The 18,478-nt window shown below is 39.0% G+C and overlaps 1 protein-coding gene across 27 annotated transcripts in view; it reads right to left on the reverse strand.

Moving 5' to 3' along the window:
* kif1b (kinesin family member 1B) overlaps positions 1-18,478 on the reverse strand; it is a 131,224-nt gene that overhangs the window by 9,474 nt on the left and 103,272 nt on the right. For 12 of the 27 annotated variants that reach the window (XM_061903885.1, XM_061903890.1, XM_061903892.1 and 9 more), the window contains 20 exons: positions 18,277-18,417; positions 16,297-16,548; positions 15,266-15,384; positions 14,798-14,883; positions 14,550-14,679; positions 14,146-14,299; positions 10,044-10,134; positions 9,844-9,962; positions 9,714-9,769; positions 9,364-9,564; positions 8,617-8,725; positions 7,524-7,590; positions 7,281-7,365; positions 5,592-5,697; positions 5,319-5,345; positions 3,146-3,260; positions 2,930-3,063; positions 2,780-2,841; positions 1,530-1,675; positions 1,195-1,455 (listed from right to left, as the gene is read on the reverse strand). In XM_061903885.1, the coding sequence (XP_061759869.1) occupies positions 1,195-1,455; positions 1,530-1,675; positions 2,780-2,841; positions 2,930-3,063; positions 3,146-3,260; positions 5,319-5,345; positions 5,592-5,697; positions 7,281-7,365; positions 7,524-7,590; positions 8,617-8,725; positions 9,364-9,564; positions 9,714-9,769; positions 9,844-9,962; positions 10,044-10,134; positions 14,146-14,299; positions 14,550-14,679; positions 14,798-14,883; positions 15,266-15,384; positions 16,297-16,548; positions 18,277-18,417 (2,461 nt within the window). The remainder of the gene's footprint in view (positions 1-1,194; positions 1,456-1,529; positions 1,676-2,779; positions 2,842-2,929; positions 3,064-3,145; positions 3,261-5,318; positions 5,346-5,591; positions 5,698-7,280; positions 7,366-7,523; positions 7,591-8,616; positions 8,726-9,363; positions 9,565-9,713; positions 9,770-9,843; positions 9,963-10,043; positions 10,135-14,145; positions 14,300-14,549; positions 14,680-14,797; positions 14,884-15,265; positions 15,385-16,296; positions 16,549-18,276; positions 18,418-18,478) is intronic. The other 15 variants (XM_061903897.1, XM_061903902.1, XM_061903900.1 and 12 more) reach the window with 6 other exon arrangements.

The following is an 18,478-nucleotide window of genomic DNA, read 5'->3' on the forward strand; positions in this document are numbered from 1 at the left end:
CCTTGTTGTGTGTGCAGTTGCGTACTGAGCTACAAAAGCCGTAGATGTTATAACGGGACACGCTGTTTATATGGAGGAAAAGTGGACGTGACGACAGGCTGTCCTCACTCAGGTCCAGCTGGAAAATGGGATAAATTCGGTAGAATGGTTGTCCCAGGAGATTTTTGGGAGAGGAACTGAAATTCGGGAGTCTCCCGGAAAATTCGGGAGGATTGGCAAGTATGAATACCATTCACATGTATTAACTGTACATTGTTCCATTTATGGTGAGTGCTATTCACAGTTTAACAATATCAGCACTATATTTAAACTTTGGTAGTTCCTTATTCTATTTTATTACGTACAATTGTTTAAGCATAACAAGGTCAATAGTACACAATAACTAAACAAAAGCAAAAACGACTTTCCACTACTCATTTAAATCCTTTGTTTTCGCCCTCCAAGTCCTGTATCCAGTGAATTAATCCCTGAATTTGTGAATATTGACAAAAAAATAAAGATTTTGAGAAAATAAAAATATCTACCTAATCACTCTAATATCGATCATACTGAAATAAGCTTGGTATTGATACCATCTATTAGATTGGTCCGTCCTCCTCTTACATTGCGTATACTGACTGTGACAATATAATTATATTATCATATCACCATTGACTCTCTAGACTAAGTGTCAGTGTTCTGTCAACAACTGCTTACTTCGTGCTATAACTAAGTTCTAGCTAGACTTCTGAAAATTTACTAAGCACTTTTTTTGGTGTTGATTCAAGTGAGCTTAGCAGTTAGCTTAACTTTTAGCATGCCTGCTTCTGGCTTGCTCTCAGTATGTAACATGTTTAGCTTCTCCCTCCATTAAAAATTATACAAAATAAACTAAGAAAGTTTATCTTACTGTAGTGGAGGTGATTTTTATTAGCTTATTCCTTAATCACTTGTCAGTCAGGGGATTAAAAATAAATACAGTGTCAGCCATTTGTGACTGGCATCAATCAGCAATTGCAATCACACACTTTTTAACAAAAAATCTTGCCCAACCCTCATTGACAATGCATATATTTTTTGTGAATATGTTTAGTTTGCAACCTAATGCCTAAATAAACTAAACTATACCATTTTCCGAATACTTTTTAAGTAAATATCCTCAAAAGATCAAACCCTAATCATTTTACTTTCAATTCATCACACATTTGTCCTCACCTTAGTGGCCAGCTCCTTCTCACGATCGACTAGGCTCTCAATGTCAGCAGAGTCATAGCCGCTGCTCTCACTGGGCGTGATGGCGCTTTCGAAGGTAGTGCTGGAGATCTGCGAGGAGATGGAGGTGGAGGTGGACAAGGTGCCCGAGCTCATGCTTGGAGATAACAACTCGCTCAGCGACTTTGTGGTCGGAGCCGTTCCAATTTGAGCGGTTTCTCCCAGCTTGTCTCTCAGCAGGAGGAGGTGGCGAGTCTTCTCCACCTGAATGGAACGTGGGTGTAAAGTGAAATTTAAAAGAAACAAACATGTTTTTTTTCCATATTTAAACCTTATACCTCCTGAAGCTGCTCCATTTTTTCCAGCTCCCATTGGTGTTCCACAATAAGGCTGTCTCCTCTGGGTCTCCAACCTGCCAGATTCTCCTCACCACGCACGTACGCCACGGATGTGTCCAAAACCTTCCTCCTCCTGCGTTGCATGCCTGGGTTCACAAGCCAAACTCTCAGAGTTAGCACTTTTGGTAGAATTGTAGGTGTAGGGTTGGGCAATATAGACAATATACCATATAAATGACATAAATTGGACAGGCGATAGAATTTGTAATATGATTGTAAGGGCTAACGTCCTTCTACAGTGCGAGTCACTAATCCATGCCTCCAAGGCCGCAAATAAAGTAATTGTATTAAAAATAACATTATCATTGGAGGACGAGGAAAAGCTTAACATCCTACACTACACACTGTAGGGAGATGCAAGAAACCATGCTAACGCGAAAGTTAGTGCTATTGAATGTAAAAAAGGGGTTGGTGGATTGATACAAACAAGTAACGTAACGAGTAACGATACCAAGTATAGTATCAGTATAGAGTCGATTAAATAGTGATTAGATCCCATATTTTTTACCGTCCCAAAATCGGTATTGTATACAAACAAGGAAATAAGACCCTGGACACATGAGGACTTTAAGGGCAAAAAAATAATTATTTAAATAAGTGCTAATAGCATGTTTTGCTGTAGTTACTTTATTATAGTCAACATATTGTATAAAATGAAAGGGAATATTTTAATAATTTGAATAGTTAATTGATATTTTTATACCACCATTCTGTGTTTTTTGTCTGATTATAGTAGCGGTGATAAAAACAATATACCATAATTATTCAATGATCTGGAAATTTTGAAGTATCAGTTTCGCATGGACGATACTGCCCCTATAACAACTCTGTATTGGAGCGACACTAAAATTTGTAGTACGACAAAACACTATTATAATGTATCCAAACCACAGAAAAATAAGTATTTATTATATTTTAACAGAATTGGAGATAGAACCAAGTTACAATATAAGTAACCAGATATTAACAGTAAATTAGCAAGTAGATTAATAATATTTTTGAGAAAAATATACAACTGGAAATGATGCAATATGGTATAGCATACGTCAGCAGTAACCCGTTTTGAAAAGATCTTTTATCATTTACATACAATATTACATATTGTTATCACATGAAGCAACAATATAGATTTTGGGCCATTTCGCCCATACCATGGCATATCTTATCTGGACAACTTTCATATTGCTCACCTGGACTTCCAGAGTCAGACATCTTGCACAAACTCAGCTCATAGATTCCGGTGACTCGGTTACTGTGATTACAATACAGTGTTGCATTTTGGTTGAGTCTCAAATAATGTTACATGATTTTAGAAGAGTAAAAACAGCTTGCTGCCTTACCAGTCTGGCGTTTTAGAATAGCCACTACCGAAGAGGTTCCTGAGGGAACGGGGAGGAGAGATCTTTGCGTCCCGGGAGTAGAAGACCATGCAGATGTCTTTGGTGATAATGGCAGGCTGAATGCAATGATCCAGCTGTGCAGGGAAGACCGGCAACACATATAAAAACTAGAAGCTAATCTTGAAGGCATACAACCAAGAGGCTATCATGGCGTACCTCCAGATAAGCCGACAACGTCATGTAGATCTTCTCTCCATAGGGAGTGACTCGGTTTAGCAGGAGGGAGTTGTGCAGGGAGCTGTCCCACACTGCCTCGAAGCGGTAGAAGGTCCTACAGGAGAACAAAAACACTTAGCAGAAAATGCAAGGCATCTCCAGGAGTAGGCTAAGAAGGTGAGAAATATAAGGTCAGAGGTAGGCATCATTTCCTTGCAGAGCCACAGTATTTGTGTGTAGTGAGTGAAGGAGCCTGAGAGTAGAAATAGTTGACACTGTGCAGCCAAGTGGCACTGACGTGTTTCACAAGCAGACAATAAATCAGTGCTTCAAAGTGTAGCAAGCTGGGCGGTAGACAGGAAGCTTGCAAAATAGCAGGTTTTATAGCTTAGGTGTCAAACTCAAGGCCCAGGCGCCAGATCTGGCCTGCCATATCATTTTATGTGACACGCGAAAGCTTGGACATAATGTGTGTCAGTTAAGAATTTAATCTTACTCTTTAAATATATTTGTTCTTTCAGTTTTGACAGAAGAAATTAACTGCATGCACTTGCAAATCTTTGTAACAACATATTTTATGCTGTTTTTTTGGGGGGGAGGAGGTTTATCAAAAATGCTTGTCACTTTGATTTATGATTTCAAAGAAAATTATTTACAAATCTGTTTGTAAAAAAAAATACAACAATCAAATGCAGAGGCTATATCGCGCTTCCAAGTTTGCGGCTTCACTACATTACAGACTTCTTATTGTGGTTAACTTAAAACATTTTCTCAGTATTTTTACCTTAAATTGACTATTTCAAGCATAAAATGGCATAAAATTATCAATACCAGTTGCCAATACCTGGCAACATGATGAGACCAAGCCAACTGAGCCTCAGGCAGTCTCAAGTCCCACTTTTATGAGGCTTAAGGTGACTTTGTAGTTGTTATTTAATGTCTAATTGGCTTCTATCATGTAAACATATTTAGAATGTGTTTATGCTCTATGAAAATATTATCTTTTTTAATTAATCATTAATAATATTCAACATTTTGGAAATTCTTTTACCACGGTCAGATACGAAATCAATTGCCAGCGATAAATAAAGTTTTTTTTATATTGTTTTGTAAAATTAATAAAAATTGACTTCACCTTCATGAAGGCCCCGCTGAGGGCAGCCGTGATTGCGACAACCCAATAAAAATGAGTTTGACACCCGTTTTATGTGATCTACATATATTCTGACTCAACACAGCTAAACTCTCCCTGCCTCAAGCAGTTGTGAGGGACATTTCCCATTTTTTGCAGCAGGGGGTGCTCTTATGCACAAGGCAATCTTTCCAAACTCATTATTATCTTTTTTTTAAAGGCTGTAGACTGAAACTGATCTGTTGACCTACACTACATCTATATATAGATATGTATTTATGAAAAACTGTCTTTACTTGGGGCCTCCAAGAAGATATCAATGACAAATACTGGTGCATCCAGGTGAGAATCAGTAATACCCAACACACTTTGCATATGATCACCTTTACTTCTGTATACAGTGTCTGGCTCAAAAAAAGTCACCACCTCTATTGGATACATTTTGCAACAGTCGATACGTTAAAACTCACAGAATGTCATTTAAGCCAGAAAAATACTTCAATTTGCAGTTGAGTGGGATAATTGAACTCTGGAGCAATGCATTAACGGCCATATGGATTGAGCCTGTTCCGGGGTAATGGGCACATGAGGGAAATGAGAAAGGGCTCAAATGATAGATGGACTTGTTATGCTAAGAGCCTCCAGTACAAAGAAGGGCAGTGTTATGATCTTGGCTTACTTTTGGTAAGTCAAAAAAAAGACAGCTGACATGCTAAATGTTTTCCCATCAGACTATTTTCTGAAAGCATGAACATATTCCAAGAACGGAATGCCAAGATTCATTGGACTTCTAGAGAAATAGTTGTTGATGGAGTGAATGCATGCTGTAGTCAAAGCTACATTTAGTGTGTGACTGTGGGACTTTTTGATTGGACAGACGGTGTATATAATAATTTGCAAATAAAGGCAAGCATAATACAACACACCAACAAACACACAGACTGTATAGCAACGGAATTCTATGAATCTACGCGACTAAAGAGAAGTATAGCATTCTTTCAGGAAGGAAGGAACCTTATGATCTCTGGGCACTACTAGTACCTATCAATATCTTTATCAATAGAAAGCCTGAGCACAATCAAGAGTCCAGCAGCAGCAGGAGGAAAGAATGCACAGAAAAAAAGAGAAGCACAAAGAGTCAGGCAACAGAGACAATGGAGCAAATGAACAACAAAATGGTCATGCAAATGTAAGACACATAAACACAATCTTATAACTGTAAAAGCTGATTTATATCCCAATATGTGGTGGTATGTAGATATTTTCAATTAAACAAAAATACTTGCCAGGAACATGAAAATCTGTCCAGCATACCTGTTGGAGTTGTGGGATGATTTGATGTTTTTGGCAGAGATGATGTTGAGAGACAGGATGGCATCAGCAGTGCCGTCATCTACTTCAGTCTTGTTCCTTATACGACCTGTAAGGACACAAAAATTGCCCAGTGGATCAAAATCATTATTATCACAAAATAGCGTACAGCTTTCTTATACGGCTGTTTTGATATTTGATATAGATATACTGTAGATAACACTTTGGTTTGTTTCTGGCAGTATGCCTGGTTGTTAAAGTACCAGTAAAGTGGAAAAACAAGTTTACATAATATGCTTAATTGTGTTTCATTGTATCCATTAAAACATATCCAACTGTATTTACAATCTGTCAAGTATGTGAAAATATAGTGTAAACATAGCAAAATGCCACAAATTCAGTCAGCCATTTTGAATATTCCGCTCCAAACGTCTTTGCTAATTTCCGTAGAATGACGTCACCGGAGTAACGCTTCTGCACTCTGACCATAGTATCAGACCAGTTGTACTGAAAATACGCAATTATAGATGTGCTGTACATCATCAGCAATCCTTATTAAAGACAAAAACACATATGTTTTTCTTTTGTTTATTCATTTTAAGTCGTAAATAAAGACATAAAAAGTCCGCTAGCAATGTAGTAAATGGAGGCTCTCAATTCCGCCCATAAAACCACATAAAAACCCATCCAAAACCCACCAACAATGGAATGTATATATATATTGTAACCGGAACATTAACTAAATGTTAGCAATGTTGTTATTATAAGCGATAACACAAACAAACTATCTTTGTGGATTGATAGCACACAGCTCAGAAGCCCTTTGCTGCTTTACTGTGAGCCAGCAGCAATGTCGTGCTGCTCCCGCATTACCGCGTCTCGGCTTGTCAACATTTTTCTAGAATATAAATCATGCCTCTTATCTAGATAATAGAATGATTTAGTCATAAATCCAGAAATTGTTCATCTGCAACATTCAATTTATACCTGGAGATGGAGAAAAACACACACAACTGAAGAGGTGTCTGCAGGAGGACTTTTCCTTGTTAACCCTTCGTGTGCATCACGATTAATTCTTCATAAAAACAGGAAGATATGGACATCCTATCAGTCATCATCGAAGTAAGAGCCGACATTGTACAGTAAGCTATTGTATTATTATGTTTGTAGTTTGTATTTCTTGTTTAGCACTGAGCAATACTGCTACATGATGCTTAGTGTTTAGCAGAGCTTCTAAAACTTGTAGCTCCTCCTCCTTATATTCAGGATCAATAATTTAAGTTTTTCACAAAGTAATCGTTGTTGACTCTTACAAAGTCTGCATGATTTTGCATTATTGTTGTTGGGAAAGGGATCTGTGGTTCCTACTGCTACATCACGAGATCACGTGTCTGGATAGCTCATTATGTCTCAAAATGGCTCAGAGAATGTCTGTGAGATTGATACTATTTTAATTACCGTACATCTATTTCCCCCCAACTTTGGAAGTCTTTCTGTATCATACATCAGATATTTGATAGTAGCGTCAATATAGAGGCAGCTGGTTTTTTCACTCTACTGGTACTTTAAAGGTATGGTGGAATATTATTTGTGTTAGCTGCTCCACAGACATCTCTAGAAATTGTAGTCAAACATACATCAGTTTAGTTTTTTTCCACTTTCACCTCCATCTCGGATGCACCATGTGCTTACCCACAACCAGCTCGCGGACATCCTTCCAATGTAGCTCACTACCCTTCTCGTGGATGAGCGTCACAGTGATCCTCCGCTGGATCCCCTGCAGCATAAAATGACAGCAGCTCAGGATCAGTAGTTTTATTGAAACATTTTTTTTGTGGCAGCGCAGGGGGTAATGGTGCCCAAATCTGTTTTTACTGTATTTAAATGTAGACTGTGCCTGTGTAAAATAAAGAAAAGAGTATTCATTTCTGGTACCTGGTGCAGCAGGTAAGTGCCATGGCAAGGCAGGCCTCCACTGTGATCTACTATGGCTGGAATATACCTGGGGAGGTTGAGAGGTCAAACTAAGTCAAACTATTTGAAGGTGAAACATTAAAAAACACAAACATTAAATGACTGTAAACATATGTCAACAATTTAGTAGGCCTTAAGAGGTGTACATGAGTCTATCATAGCATGGACAACAGAAATAATATATTCCTGTGTGATTATGTTTGTTTTTTAACAATTTTAAGCTTGCAATCGCTAGTGAATGAGGCTATTTTTGCAGTCTGACGCACCGTACCCAATGCACATAACCTAGTATGCCAAGTAAAAAAATCACTGTAATATACTTGAACTGTTTCACGCAAAAGCTTACAGTATAAAGCTGGCAAGGGATGTAGGGTTGTTATATTAGAGAGGGACTGTATGATCTGAATGAACATTGTTTTTGTGCGTCATCCCTTCTATGCTCAATAAAATATATAGAAACGAAAAGGTAAATTCTGTCTATCTAGGTGCAGTCATCTACTAGTTCAAATTGTCAATTCAACAGGTGATCATAGCATATTTGACAGAGGTACATTTCGCGCAAAAATATGCAATTATCAAAAAAGGAGACTTTTATTTTAAGTGTTGTCATTGTGCATCACTCAATGTATGAAGTTTCGTGTTCTTCTAAATAAATAAAAACTGCATGATATTTAAAATTAGATTCATAAAAAGTTCATATTTTTGCCATTTTAAAACTATATTTAGGGGGCTATTTGTACATTTTTGAAAACAAAGTTACTATTAGTGGTTCAAATTAACTGATCATATATACATGTTTATTAAAGTGTCTTTTTTTTATCCATCCATCCATATTCTTCAATATTAATAACTAAACGTTGCCAAATTTTTACCATTGACTGAAAACACACAAACAAGTGTGGGCACAGTTTCAGTGCCCAAAATAAAGCAGGATACCACTCTGGAAAGTTAGCGCTCTCTGGGCAGACTCGTAAAGTTAGCAAACATCCCCTTTGAGTTATCTGTTGTACAACAAGCACATATATAAAAAAAAAATCTTATTATTTATACTTACTCTCCAGTAGGTTCCAGTTCGCTGATCTCAAACCAGACGAGTAGGTCGTATTTGCTGACACATTGGCCCAAGTTGGACTTTGTGATTGTGTTCAACTTGGTGGCTGGAACTGACACACACAGAAACGTTCAGAGAAAATTAAAACTGACTAACTGAAAACAAGGATGACCTATGAGGTTTTAAATTGAGGATGACCAAAAAAAGACGCGTGTGCCACTGGGATGTTGTGCCTGTATCTTAAACACATAAAACTAACATTCAAAGGTAAAAGCCAATAAAACATTTCACCTAAAATATGTCACTGACCTATACAAACATTCAAGTGCACATATTGACTTACTAAGGAAAGCTAAATGTAAGACTGATCCACTACTGACAGGATCCTCATTGGGTCTACAGCGCTGTTCAAACACATTCATCTGAAAGGCAAACAGAGGTTCACCTTCATGTTCAGTGTATTGAACTAATTGTATTTTAACATGAAAACTACAGTAGCGATACTGCAGCTGAAGCTATAAAGATTACTTTTAGTTTTAGGACGTTGCAAAAACAGCAATTTGGGCAGGAGTGGAAATGGAAGATGGAGTCATTAGTAAACAACAGCAGAGAGTATGACTAACCACACCTACGGGAAGGTGCATCACACCAATTAATGACTTTAACCTGCAAGAACAAGGCTACAACTGGAGCAAAGCACTAGTCTAATAATCACACACTGTAGGCGACTACCCTGCCCGCTGTACCAACCATGGTGCCTGGGGACAATGAACACGGGGTCATCAGGCACTGGGAGGAAGGGGAAGTGCGACAGCTGGTCAGCTTCATCATCCAGGCTGGCCACAGCAGATGAGGCAAGGGCATTGGCGTGCTCAGACAGCGTGTCCAGCATTTTGCCATTCATATAGCCGCTCATCAGGTATCGGACCAACTCTATCTTACGTGTATGGTCTGGATTTGGATTTTTATCACATGATCGAGTAAAAAAATCCGAGGGAAGCAAAAAATGAAAGTAAAGCGGAAGGAAATGTGAATCATGCTGATATAACAAAATAGGATGATGGTGAGAGGCTTCAAAATTGTAAAGAAAAAAACCTTACCAGGTTTAGACAGCGGCATTGGAATTGGATAGTATTTCCTGGAAGGTGTTGGAGGACTGTTGGAACGAATGAGAAGTTTAAACTAAAGAAAATCACTTATTTCAAATGAATTACATGCTGCGTCACACACCTGATGAGGTCCTGGCCATGTTGATGCAGCGGGTGCTGTTGGTAATGGCCAAACACCTCAAACACAATAGGCTTGGTCTTGATGTACTCAATGAAAGACTCAGTCACCTCCACTGAAATCTGCTCGGGCAGTGAACAAAAATAAAGAATGAACCTGCATTTCACTGTTCAAATGTCTGCATGAATATTGTATTTACATACATTTTGGACATGGTAAAATCCCAGAGGAGTGCCTTTGCCGGTGTTTTTCAAAGGCTCAGTGGAAAAAGCTTCATCGTGACGATGCAGAAAACTGAAAGAAAACAAATGTCAGCGTATCACTGGCTTGAGTATGTTCACAGACCTTTTCCTCGGAACCAACAATTACACGTTGCTGCTGAAAGGTAAAGTACTAGTCAAATACATGGCAATATTTCAAAATGTACTAGCTCACTTATATTCACTAACATTTCAGCAAGCATTTTTATAAAAGCATATCTCATCAAGAGGAGATACTACACAAATGAAGCTCGGATATACTAGAGTAGTCAGTATACAGTTTTTATGGCAGTATTGTAAAGCTGTGATGTTCGCGAACGAGTCAAGTCTTTTGGACGGCTCTTTTAAATGAACAATTAGAACCAATTCGCATCGCAAGCCGTTCGTTTGCCATCTTAATACAAATTGACCAGGCATATTAGTCTGGGTCAAAATATAGCAGTGTTTGGATTCACGTGTAAACACCAGGTCGAGAAATACAATTTTGCATTCACATTTTCACCTATTCCTAGGGGGTGTAACAGTTTTGTAGATACCGCGGTATTTTGGTTTCAATGTCTTCATAATAATATGCCTGACAGTATAAAAAAAACTTGGTGTGTAGTTTTTTCCACAGCTTTAAACAAACTACACATACCAAAATCATCTGCGCAGGGCGGGGCGCCAAGGTGGGGACGTAGAAGGTTGTAAGCAGGAAGTGAAGTGTGTTCGTAGTCGATGGGAGGAATTGTTTTTGTGGACATTTCCTGAAAAGTGTCAACAAAATCTATCCATAACTATTTAATTTTTGTTGCTATAAACAGACAAACATATCCTGGCGAAAACAACCTCCTTGGCAGAGGTAAGAAAGTATGCATTGCCAAGGCGACACAGAGCCAGCCGGTCACATTGCAGTGCGCCAAAAGAAATCACCTCAAAAACTGTACAGTGCGGGAAATACGAGTAAAGTAAAAAAACTGCTTGATTAATCCTCAGTCTATCCATCCATTTCCACCTCTTGTCTCTATCAATGTCACAAGGGGGCTGGAGCCTGTCCAGCGGTACTCGGGCTGAAGGCAGCGTACAACCTGGACAAGTGGCCACCTAATAAACCGTGACCCAAAAAATATACTTGAAGCCAGCAAAGCCAGACATCAGTTTGTGAACTAGTTATAGTATTAAAAGTTAAATTGTTAATCAACGTTCTAAGCTTGGTCCGCATTGCTGGCAGTAAGTCGGACACGTTTCAAGTGAGGGTTGGACTCCGCCACGGCTGCCCTTTGTCACAGATTCTGTTCATAACTTTTATGGACAGAATTTCTAGGCACAGTCAAGGCGTTGAAGTGTTCCGGTTTGGTGGCCGCGGGATTAGGTCACTGCTTTTTGCAGATGATGTGGTCATGGCTTCATCTGGGCGGGATCTTTATCTCTCCCTGGATCGGTTCGCAGCAGAGTGTGAAGCGACCGGAATGAGAATCAGCACCTCCAAGTCCGAGTACATTGTTCTCGCCTGGAAAAGGGTGGAGAGCCATTTCCGGGTTGGGGAAGAGACCCTGCCCCAAGTGGAGGAGTTCAAGTACCTAGGAATGTTGTTCACGAGTGAGGGAAGAGTAGATGGTGAGATCGACAGGCGGATCGGTGCGGCGTCTTCAGTAAGGCGGACGTTGTATCAATCCGTTGTGGTGAAGAAGGAGCTGAGCCAGAAGGCAAATCTCTCAATTTACCGGTCGATCTACGTTCCCATCCTCACTTATGGTCATGAGCTTTGGGTCATGACCAAAAGGACAAGATCACAGGTACAAGCGGCCGAAATGAGTTACCTCCGCTGGGTGGCGGGGCTCTCCCTTAGAGATCGGGTGAGAAGCTCTGCCATCTGGGAGGAGCTCAAAATAAAGTTGCTGTTCCTCCACATCGAGAGGAGCCAGATGAGGTGGTTTCGGCATCTGGTCAGGATGCCACCAGAACGCCTCCCTAGGGAGGTGTTTAGGACATGTCCAACCGGTAGGAGGCCACGGGGAAGACCCAGGACACGTTGGGAAGACTATGTCTACCAGCTGGCCTGGGAACGCCTCGGGATACCCAGGGAAGAGCTGGACAAATTGGCTGGGGAGAGGAAAGTCTGGGCTTCCCTGCTTAGGCTGCTGCCCCCGCGACCCGACCTCAGATGAGCGGAAGAAGATGGATGGATGGAGAAACAGCATTTTCCAAACTGATGTAAACTTGTCCTCTGTGGAGGGCAATTATTGTCAGAAAGTAAACGTTGATAGACACTAAAGTAAACATAATTGTTTACACATGATGTTTACATTGCCACTTTAAAGACACTCAACTGTAAGTTTTTTAAATATTTCCTTGAAACAGTGGATGTTTTTGCACAATTCTTTGCACTTAAATATTTATGTTCATAGTAGTGAATATGATTAGAATATTTGAGCATTATGTTTGTGTTCAATTACAGTAAGTGTGTTCCTCCTCAACATTCCTATCACTTCATTTTACCATTTTTAAGCCTTTTTTCTTAACATATACCACAATAATATCATACCATGGACTAAATTCTGTGATGATATCGTACCAGGAGATTTACAGTAACATCCCACACTTGTCCTAATTTTTATTTTATATTTTATATATATTTTTAATAGACTTTGTGCCGGTAAATACAGATGGAAAGATCTGGCACACTTACATTTTTATATCCATTAATGGCCATTGTCCCATGTAACAAATACATATATAGATTTGATATACATACAGACAAATTATTCCTGGGGGGGACTTAAAATAGTAGTCTCATTGTCAATGCATATTGGATGGTATCACCCTATTGAATGCTAACAATGTAAACAAACCAAATTATATTTTTTTCAGAACAATTCCCACCAATAGAAGATAAAGTACTTTGAATTATTTTGATTCAGAACATATTTTATAACTGCAAAAATTTATTGTTTTCTTGATAAAAACAAAATTATTTGCCACACCGCGACTTGAGCTTCCAATATTGCGGCTTCACCACATTGCTAATGTTTGGGGATATTTATATTTTTTAAATATATTGTACACTTTTTTGGTCGTAAATTAAGTATTTTTAGGCATAACAACGGCAAAATTCACTAAAAATGTCATTACACTAGAATAGTATTGGCCACTAAAGAAGACCCAAACAATCAGAGGTTGCTGTTCAGTATTGTGGCCACTAATTGGCTCAACCTCAGATAGCATATTATTATATTGGATTAAAAGAGTGTAAAGGTATCTACAAGCTGTTATTTTATGTTTAGAGGGTTCTCATAATGTTGAAAAAAGTCGTAGTAAACCGTTTTTTTATGTTCTAGCTTTGAAAAGATTTGATTTATAATTAATTGTTCCAACAGCGACCCCCCCACCGCGACCCCGAACGGGACAAGCGGTGGAAAATGGATGCATGGATGGATGTTCCTAATTTTCAGAAATTAATCAATCAGTTAACAGCAATATACGAGGGACGATTGCACTTCTTAAAAAATAAGAAATATATGAAGCCAGTCTTTTGAACAACTCTTTGAAAGGAATGGTTCCTCAAGATTTGACTTCCTTAAAAGAGCCATGAATCCCATCTCTAAAGTATAGATTTAATATCCACGGAACATGACTCAACTCACAGCTATTAATGTCGAAATAGCTGGTAACGCAAGTGAGAGGGAAGATGGAGGGAAGGTGAAGGAGTGTTAGGTGTCCAACATAAATCAGCTCAACCAGTGATGTCATCTTGGAGGAGTGGAAGAGGATTCCAGGAACAACGTGTGCAGCTTTGGTGAATCTCAACCCCAGGAGGGTTAATTAAGGCAGAGCTGCATTGACTAATCTAAGTAATATCATTATCAGTTTCATTTTTATAGTATTGTGCTAAGAGAATATATACATAATAAAATACTTGCTGAAATGTAAGGAGTTTAGATACAGTACAGCATGTTCATAATATATTGTAGAAATCCGATGTCTTAGGTTTGTGTGTTTTTAATGTCACGAGGCAATGTTTGCGACTCGTGTTGCTTCATTCAGACTTGGAGGATTACGGACTCACTTGAACTGGCAGAAGATGTCAGCGTACTCTGGAGGGATGGCGGTGGTCTGGAGCACAGTCACACGGAAGGTGAAGGTGCTGCCTATCTCCAATTGGCCGGCTAGACCCTCATCACGAGACATCTTGGTCTCCGGAATGTTACCCAGCTTGAGCTCTGAAGGGAACATTTGCACTTTAAATTGTGGTTTAAAATCTGCATGCACATTGTTATCTAAGGCTATAACCTGTTCCTTTTTTACAAAGCTCATGATTTGTAGCACAGCACAACAGCTTTTGTGCACATTCTTAACTACGTCAGCCTCATTTCCATCACCAAACACTTTAACGTCCTATTTTGCATTCGACATGGCCATCTGCCAGGGTCAGAAGCTATGTGGCAAAGAACAAGGGTCTGGCAGTCGTACCCATGTCATTGATTCTGTTGAGCTCTTCAGAAGGGGTGTTGATCTCCGAACTCTGACCCTGGCCTTCCACAATGCGCAGTTCTTCCAGGGATAATCCAGAGTGAGTCATAACTGTGGATTGGTAATCATTCTGGTGGGACAACAGAAAAAAAAGGATGTTAGCATTTAGAAAGAAATACTTCTTCTGAACACAGAAGAGGTATATATTTATAAGTTTACAACACTTGAGATGTGACTCAGGGGCTTACTTTTTTGAAGTATTCATCATCAAAGGAAATCTTGGCAGTACCAGACTGTCTCACTCCAGAACCGTAGTCTGGGGCCTCTTCGTCAGCTGCAAAGAGACACATCATCCTCTTATCAGCATCTATCGGCAACACGGCACATTCAACCTCACACTGTGCATCAAAAGAAATTGACCCACAGGAGCGTTCTTTCTTGCCACAACAGCCTATTTCTTTTTTTTTTTCCCCCCCTTTTTGTTTTGTGGGAAGGGGAGGGTTGGGTGGAGAAAGGTTCCACTATAAACAATTTTTAAATTTTTTTTGTCTGAGCATTGTACATGTGTTGTACTGCACTGTTAATGCTCAAAATATTTACAAAAAAACCAGCCTTTTTAGGATAAATTTCACAGATTATCTCACAACTGAAACCAAGCGGTGCATAACGAGCAGAAAAGAATGTGAGCATGAAGACCAAGCTCATTAATTACTCACCAGCTATAGCCTGAACCCCCACACGCAGGAATCCTCGCACGTCACCTTTCTCTGTTACTATGGCAACACGGTGCACCAGCGGCACGGGGTAAAGCAGGTTGCTCAGGTACACGAAAGCTCTGCAAGTGAAAAAGGAAGAGCGTAAACACGTGAGCCTCTGTGGTGTTTCAAGTTAACAGCTGCATTAAAAGGATGTCCACACTTCTTAAAGATGTATTGTTTTGTCATTAAAACGTGTTCATATGCAAATATTTCACTACAATCCATCTATTATTGCACTTTTAGAAAGGGTGATGCAGTATAGATGGTTATCAAAAGATGTTTTTTAGTGCCGCGTTCGTATGACGTTGTGTTTTGGCTAATTTGATTTGTTGTTGCTTCCTTGGCGGCTCACACTATCTCGACACTGCCCTCTCCCCCCCTTCTCTGTGGGCCAATGGATATCAATCTGCAGAATGTCTGAAGTCATGGTGACGCAGGCAGGTAGCGGTTGCAGAGTCTGTCTGGCTGCTCTGCTCTGTTCACAGTGTCATCACGGACCTGATAATAAGGTCTTTGAGGAGGCAAATTGTATCTGCATCACAATATATAACAAATTTAACCGTAAGCATTGACAGCAAATGCAAAATGAGTTAATACCTCAAACACAAATGTTAAAACAGAATCAATAAAACATGATAAGCAAAACCAAAAGTAAAACAGGATTTAAGGGATTTTTTGAAAAAATAAAAATAAAAAAAAGACAAGAGGTGATCAATTTAAGACACAACAAATACATGAACATCATACACTGATGGAAGTTAACAGTCAGCATTACCATGGCGACAAAGAATGACACGTCACAGTGAGAGATTGAGTGGGGGATAAAAGAATGGCGGCTTTTTTACTTTCTGTGCTTAGATGACACAGCAGGCTTGTGTGGAACATAAGTGTGACTAATCATATTTTCCTTTTTAGCAAGCCAATGCAGCAAGTCTCTTAGTGCTAGCCTTTATGTGCATGACAGGGGGATGCCACCTCCATTCACCAACCTTCCCACCAGGATGAACCAGGGGGAGCGGTCATAGAACGGGTCCTGGCCGTCACTGAAGATGTCCGATCCCTCCTCCGTGCCGGCGTCTGAGCTGGTGTCGTCCACAAACGCCTCGTCGTCAATCAGGTCAGACATCTCACTCTGGCGTTCGTCGGCCAGTTCAGTTATCTCCGAGTCGGTGGTGGAGAAGGTAGGCGAGGGCGTGCGGTCAGCCAGGTGCTCATTAACGCAACCGTTGAAGATGGGGGAGCTGAGAGGTGAGGTAGTTTAGGCACCAAACAAAGGTCACAATACATATATTTGTAATTTAGGAATGAAAATAAAGCAACATGTTTTGTAGTTTGCTTATAATATTATTATTTTTTTGTTTTATTTAATCAATGCTATTTTTTTTTCCTTTTTTTTTTTAAATTGTATTTTTTTCTCATTGAATTGTGTTGATGAATAGTATTTTTGGTTTTCTTGTGTCCGTAATAAAAATACATACAGTACATAAATGCAATAATTACAAATAGCAAGTAGCATTCACAACCCAATAAATATATTTTTCAAGAATTATTGACTAAATAATTTCATACATGTTGCCTGCAAGAGGAGCAAATATAAAAATGACACATGATGTTTTTTCCATTGGTGTGAGGTGGTTGGGGTATCAGAGTGACAATGGAAATTAAAATGAAAAAAAAAGACATACATGGCAAAAATAAACAACAAAATAACACACATGGTAAAAAAAAACAACATATTGCATCATGCATGACTACATGTACAGTATATATATGTTGTATTAAAATAAATCAAATAAATAAATCACAACAGTACATGAAATCCAAAGCACCAAACTAAACAACAAATAAATGTTTGTGATCACATCATGAGAAAAAAAGACATAACATGATTTTTATGAGAAGAAACAAACATAAATAGTGAGATATGATTTTGGCCAAACAGAATGTGTAATTGTGCAACACGAATGATGAAATGGGATGGAAGTGAAACTATGTGGACCCAGTTTAGGTTCACATTGGAAACTAGATGGCCATTGGCCACCAACACAAAACATGTCAAACAAGACCAAAAGCTAGCAACTATATGACAATAATTCATAATATCAATATATTAAATACAGTGATACCTCTATTTAAGAGTGCGTCAACTTAAGAGTGTTTTGAGATAAGAGCTGTCTCTCGGCTAATTGTTATGCTTTAAATTACAAGCAACATTTTTAGTTAAAAGCATCCCTACCATTAGCTAGCGTAGCAAATGTCATAGATAAACCCCCAAGATCCACCCAGATATCTGGTCTTACTCGCTATAGTTAGTTTATAGCTACAGATTAACATCACTTGGTTTTTCCAAGCATAAAAAGAACAACGTGAGTGTGACAGACAGTGTTGAGAAGAATTATTGAATGATCCTATAAGGGTGGTAGCACTGCTGCTCTGCAACATACTGAAGCAGTTGGAGTCTAACGACACTCAGGGATGTTAAAATAATAGCAAACACCTCCCATTTATCCATGAAAATAATAAAAAGCTGCTGAATGTGTGTTTGATGGAAAAAACGCTGGAAGAAGATACCGTAGAAGTCCATTCTCAAAGGTAAATACTGTGCAATATTGTTACTTAATTTCATCAAACTACTGTAGTTGTTTGTAAAACATTCTATTGTATTGTTTCTCATAGAATGTGTTATCTAAAAGTTTGTTTTTCCTTTTGGAAGGCATATAACGTGTAAAAAAAGTTGTGCCTTTTTTGGGGCGAAGCGCAGATTAAATCAATTTAATTAACTTCAATTAGCGATGATTTGATACAAGTGTTTGGAGTTGAGAGCATCGTCATAGTACTAATTAAGCTTGTAAGATGACGTACTATATAGTAATACTATTTAATATAAGACAATATATCTACTAATCTCTAATGCGGTCATTGTATGAATTATTGAGGTGTATGTTTGTTTGTTCCAGTGTGTTACATACCTCCCCACAAGCTTAAACCAATGGAAGCGGTCATAGAAAGGGTCATTTCCAGTCAAAGTGCCTTCACCACATTCCTCCTGATGCGTGGAAGCCATTTCTCCTGCACGGTCATACATCTCTCTCATTTGGTCGAGGCGCTGCCTATACATCAACAATAATTACAAGGTTACAAGAAGTAGAGAGAGACTAACGTGATGATACA

Source organism: Nerophis ophidion, linkage group LG06 (assembly GCF_033978795.1).
Source record: "Nerophis ophidion isolate RoL-2023_Sa linkage group LG06, RoL_Noph_v1.0, whole genome shotgun sequence".
NCBI classification, from domain to species: domain Eukaryota; kingdom Metazoa; phylum Chordata; class Actinopteri; order Syngnathiformes; family Syngnathidae; genus Nerophis; species Nerophis ophidion.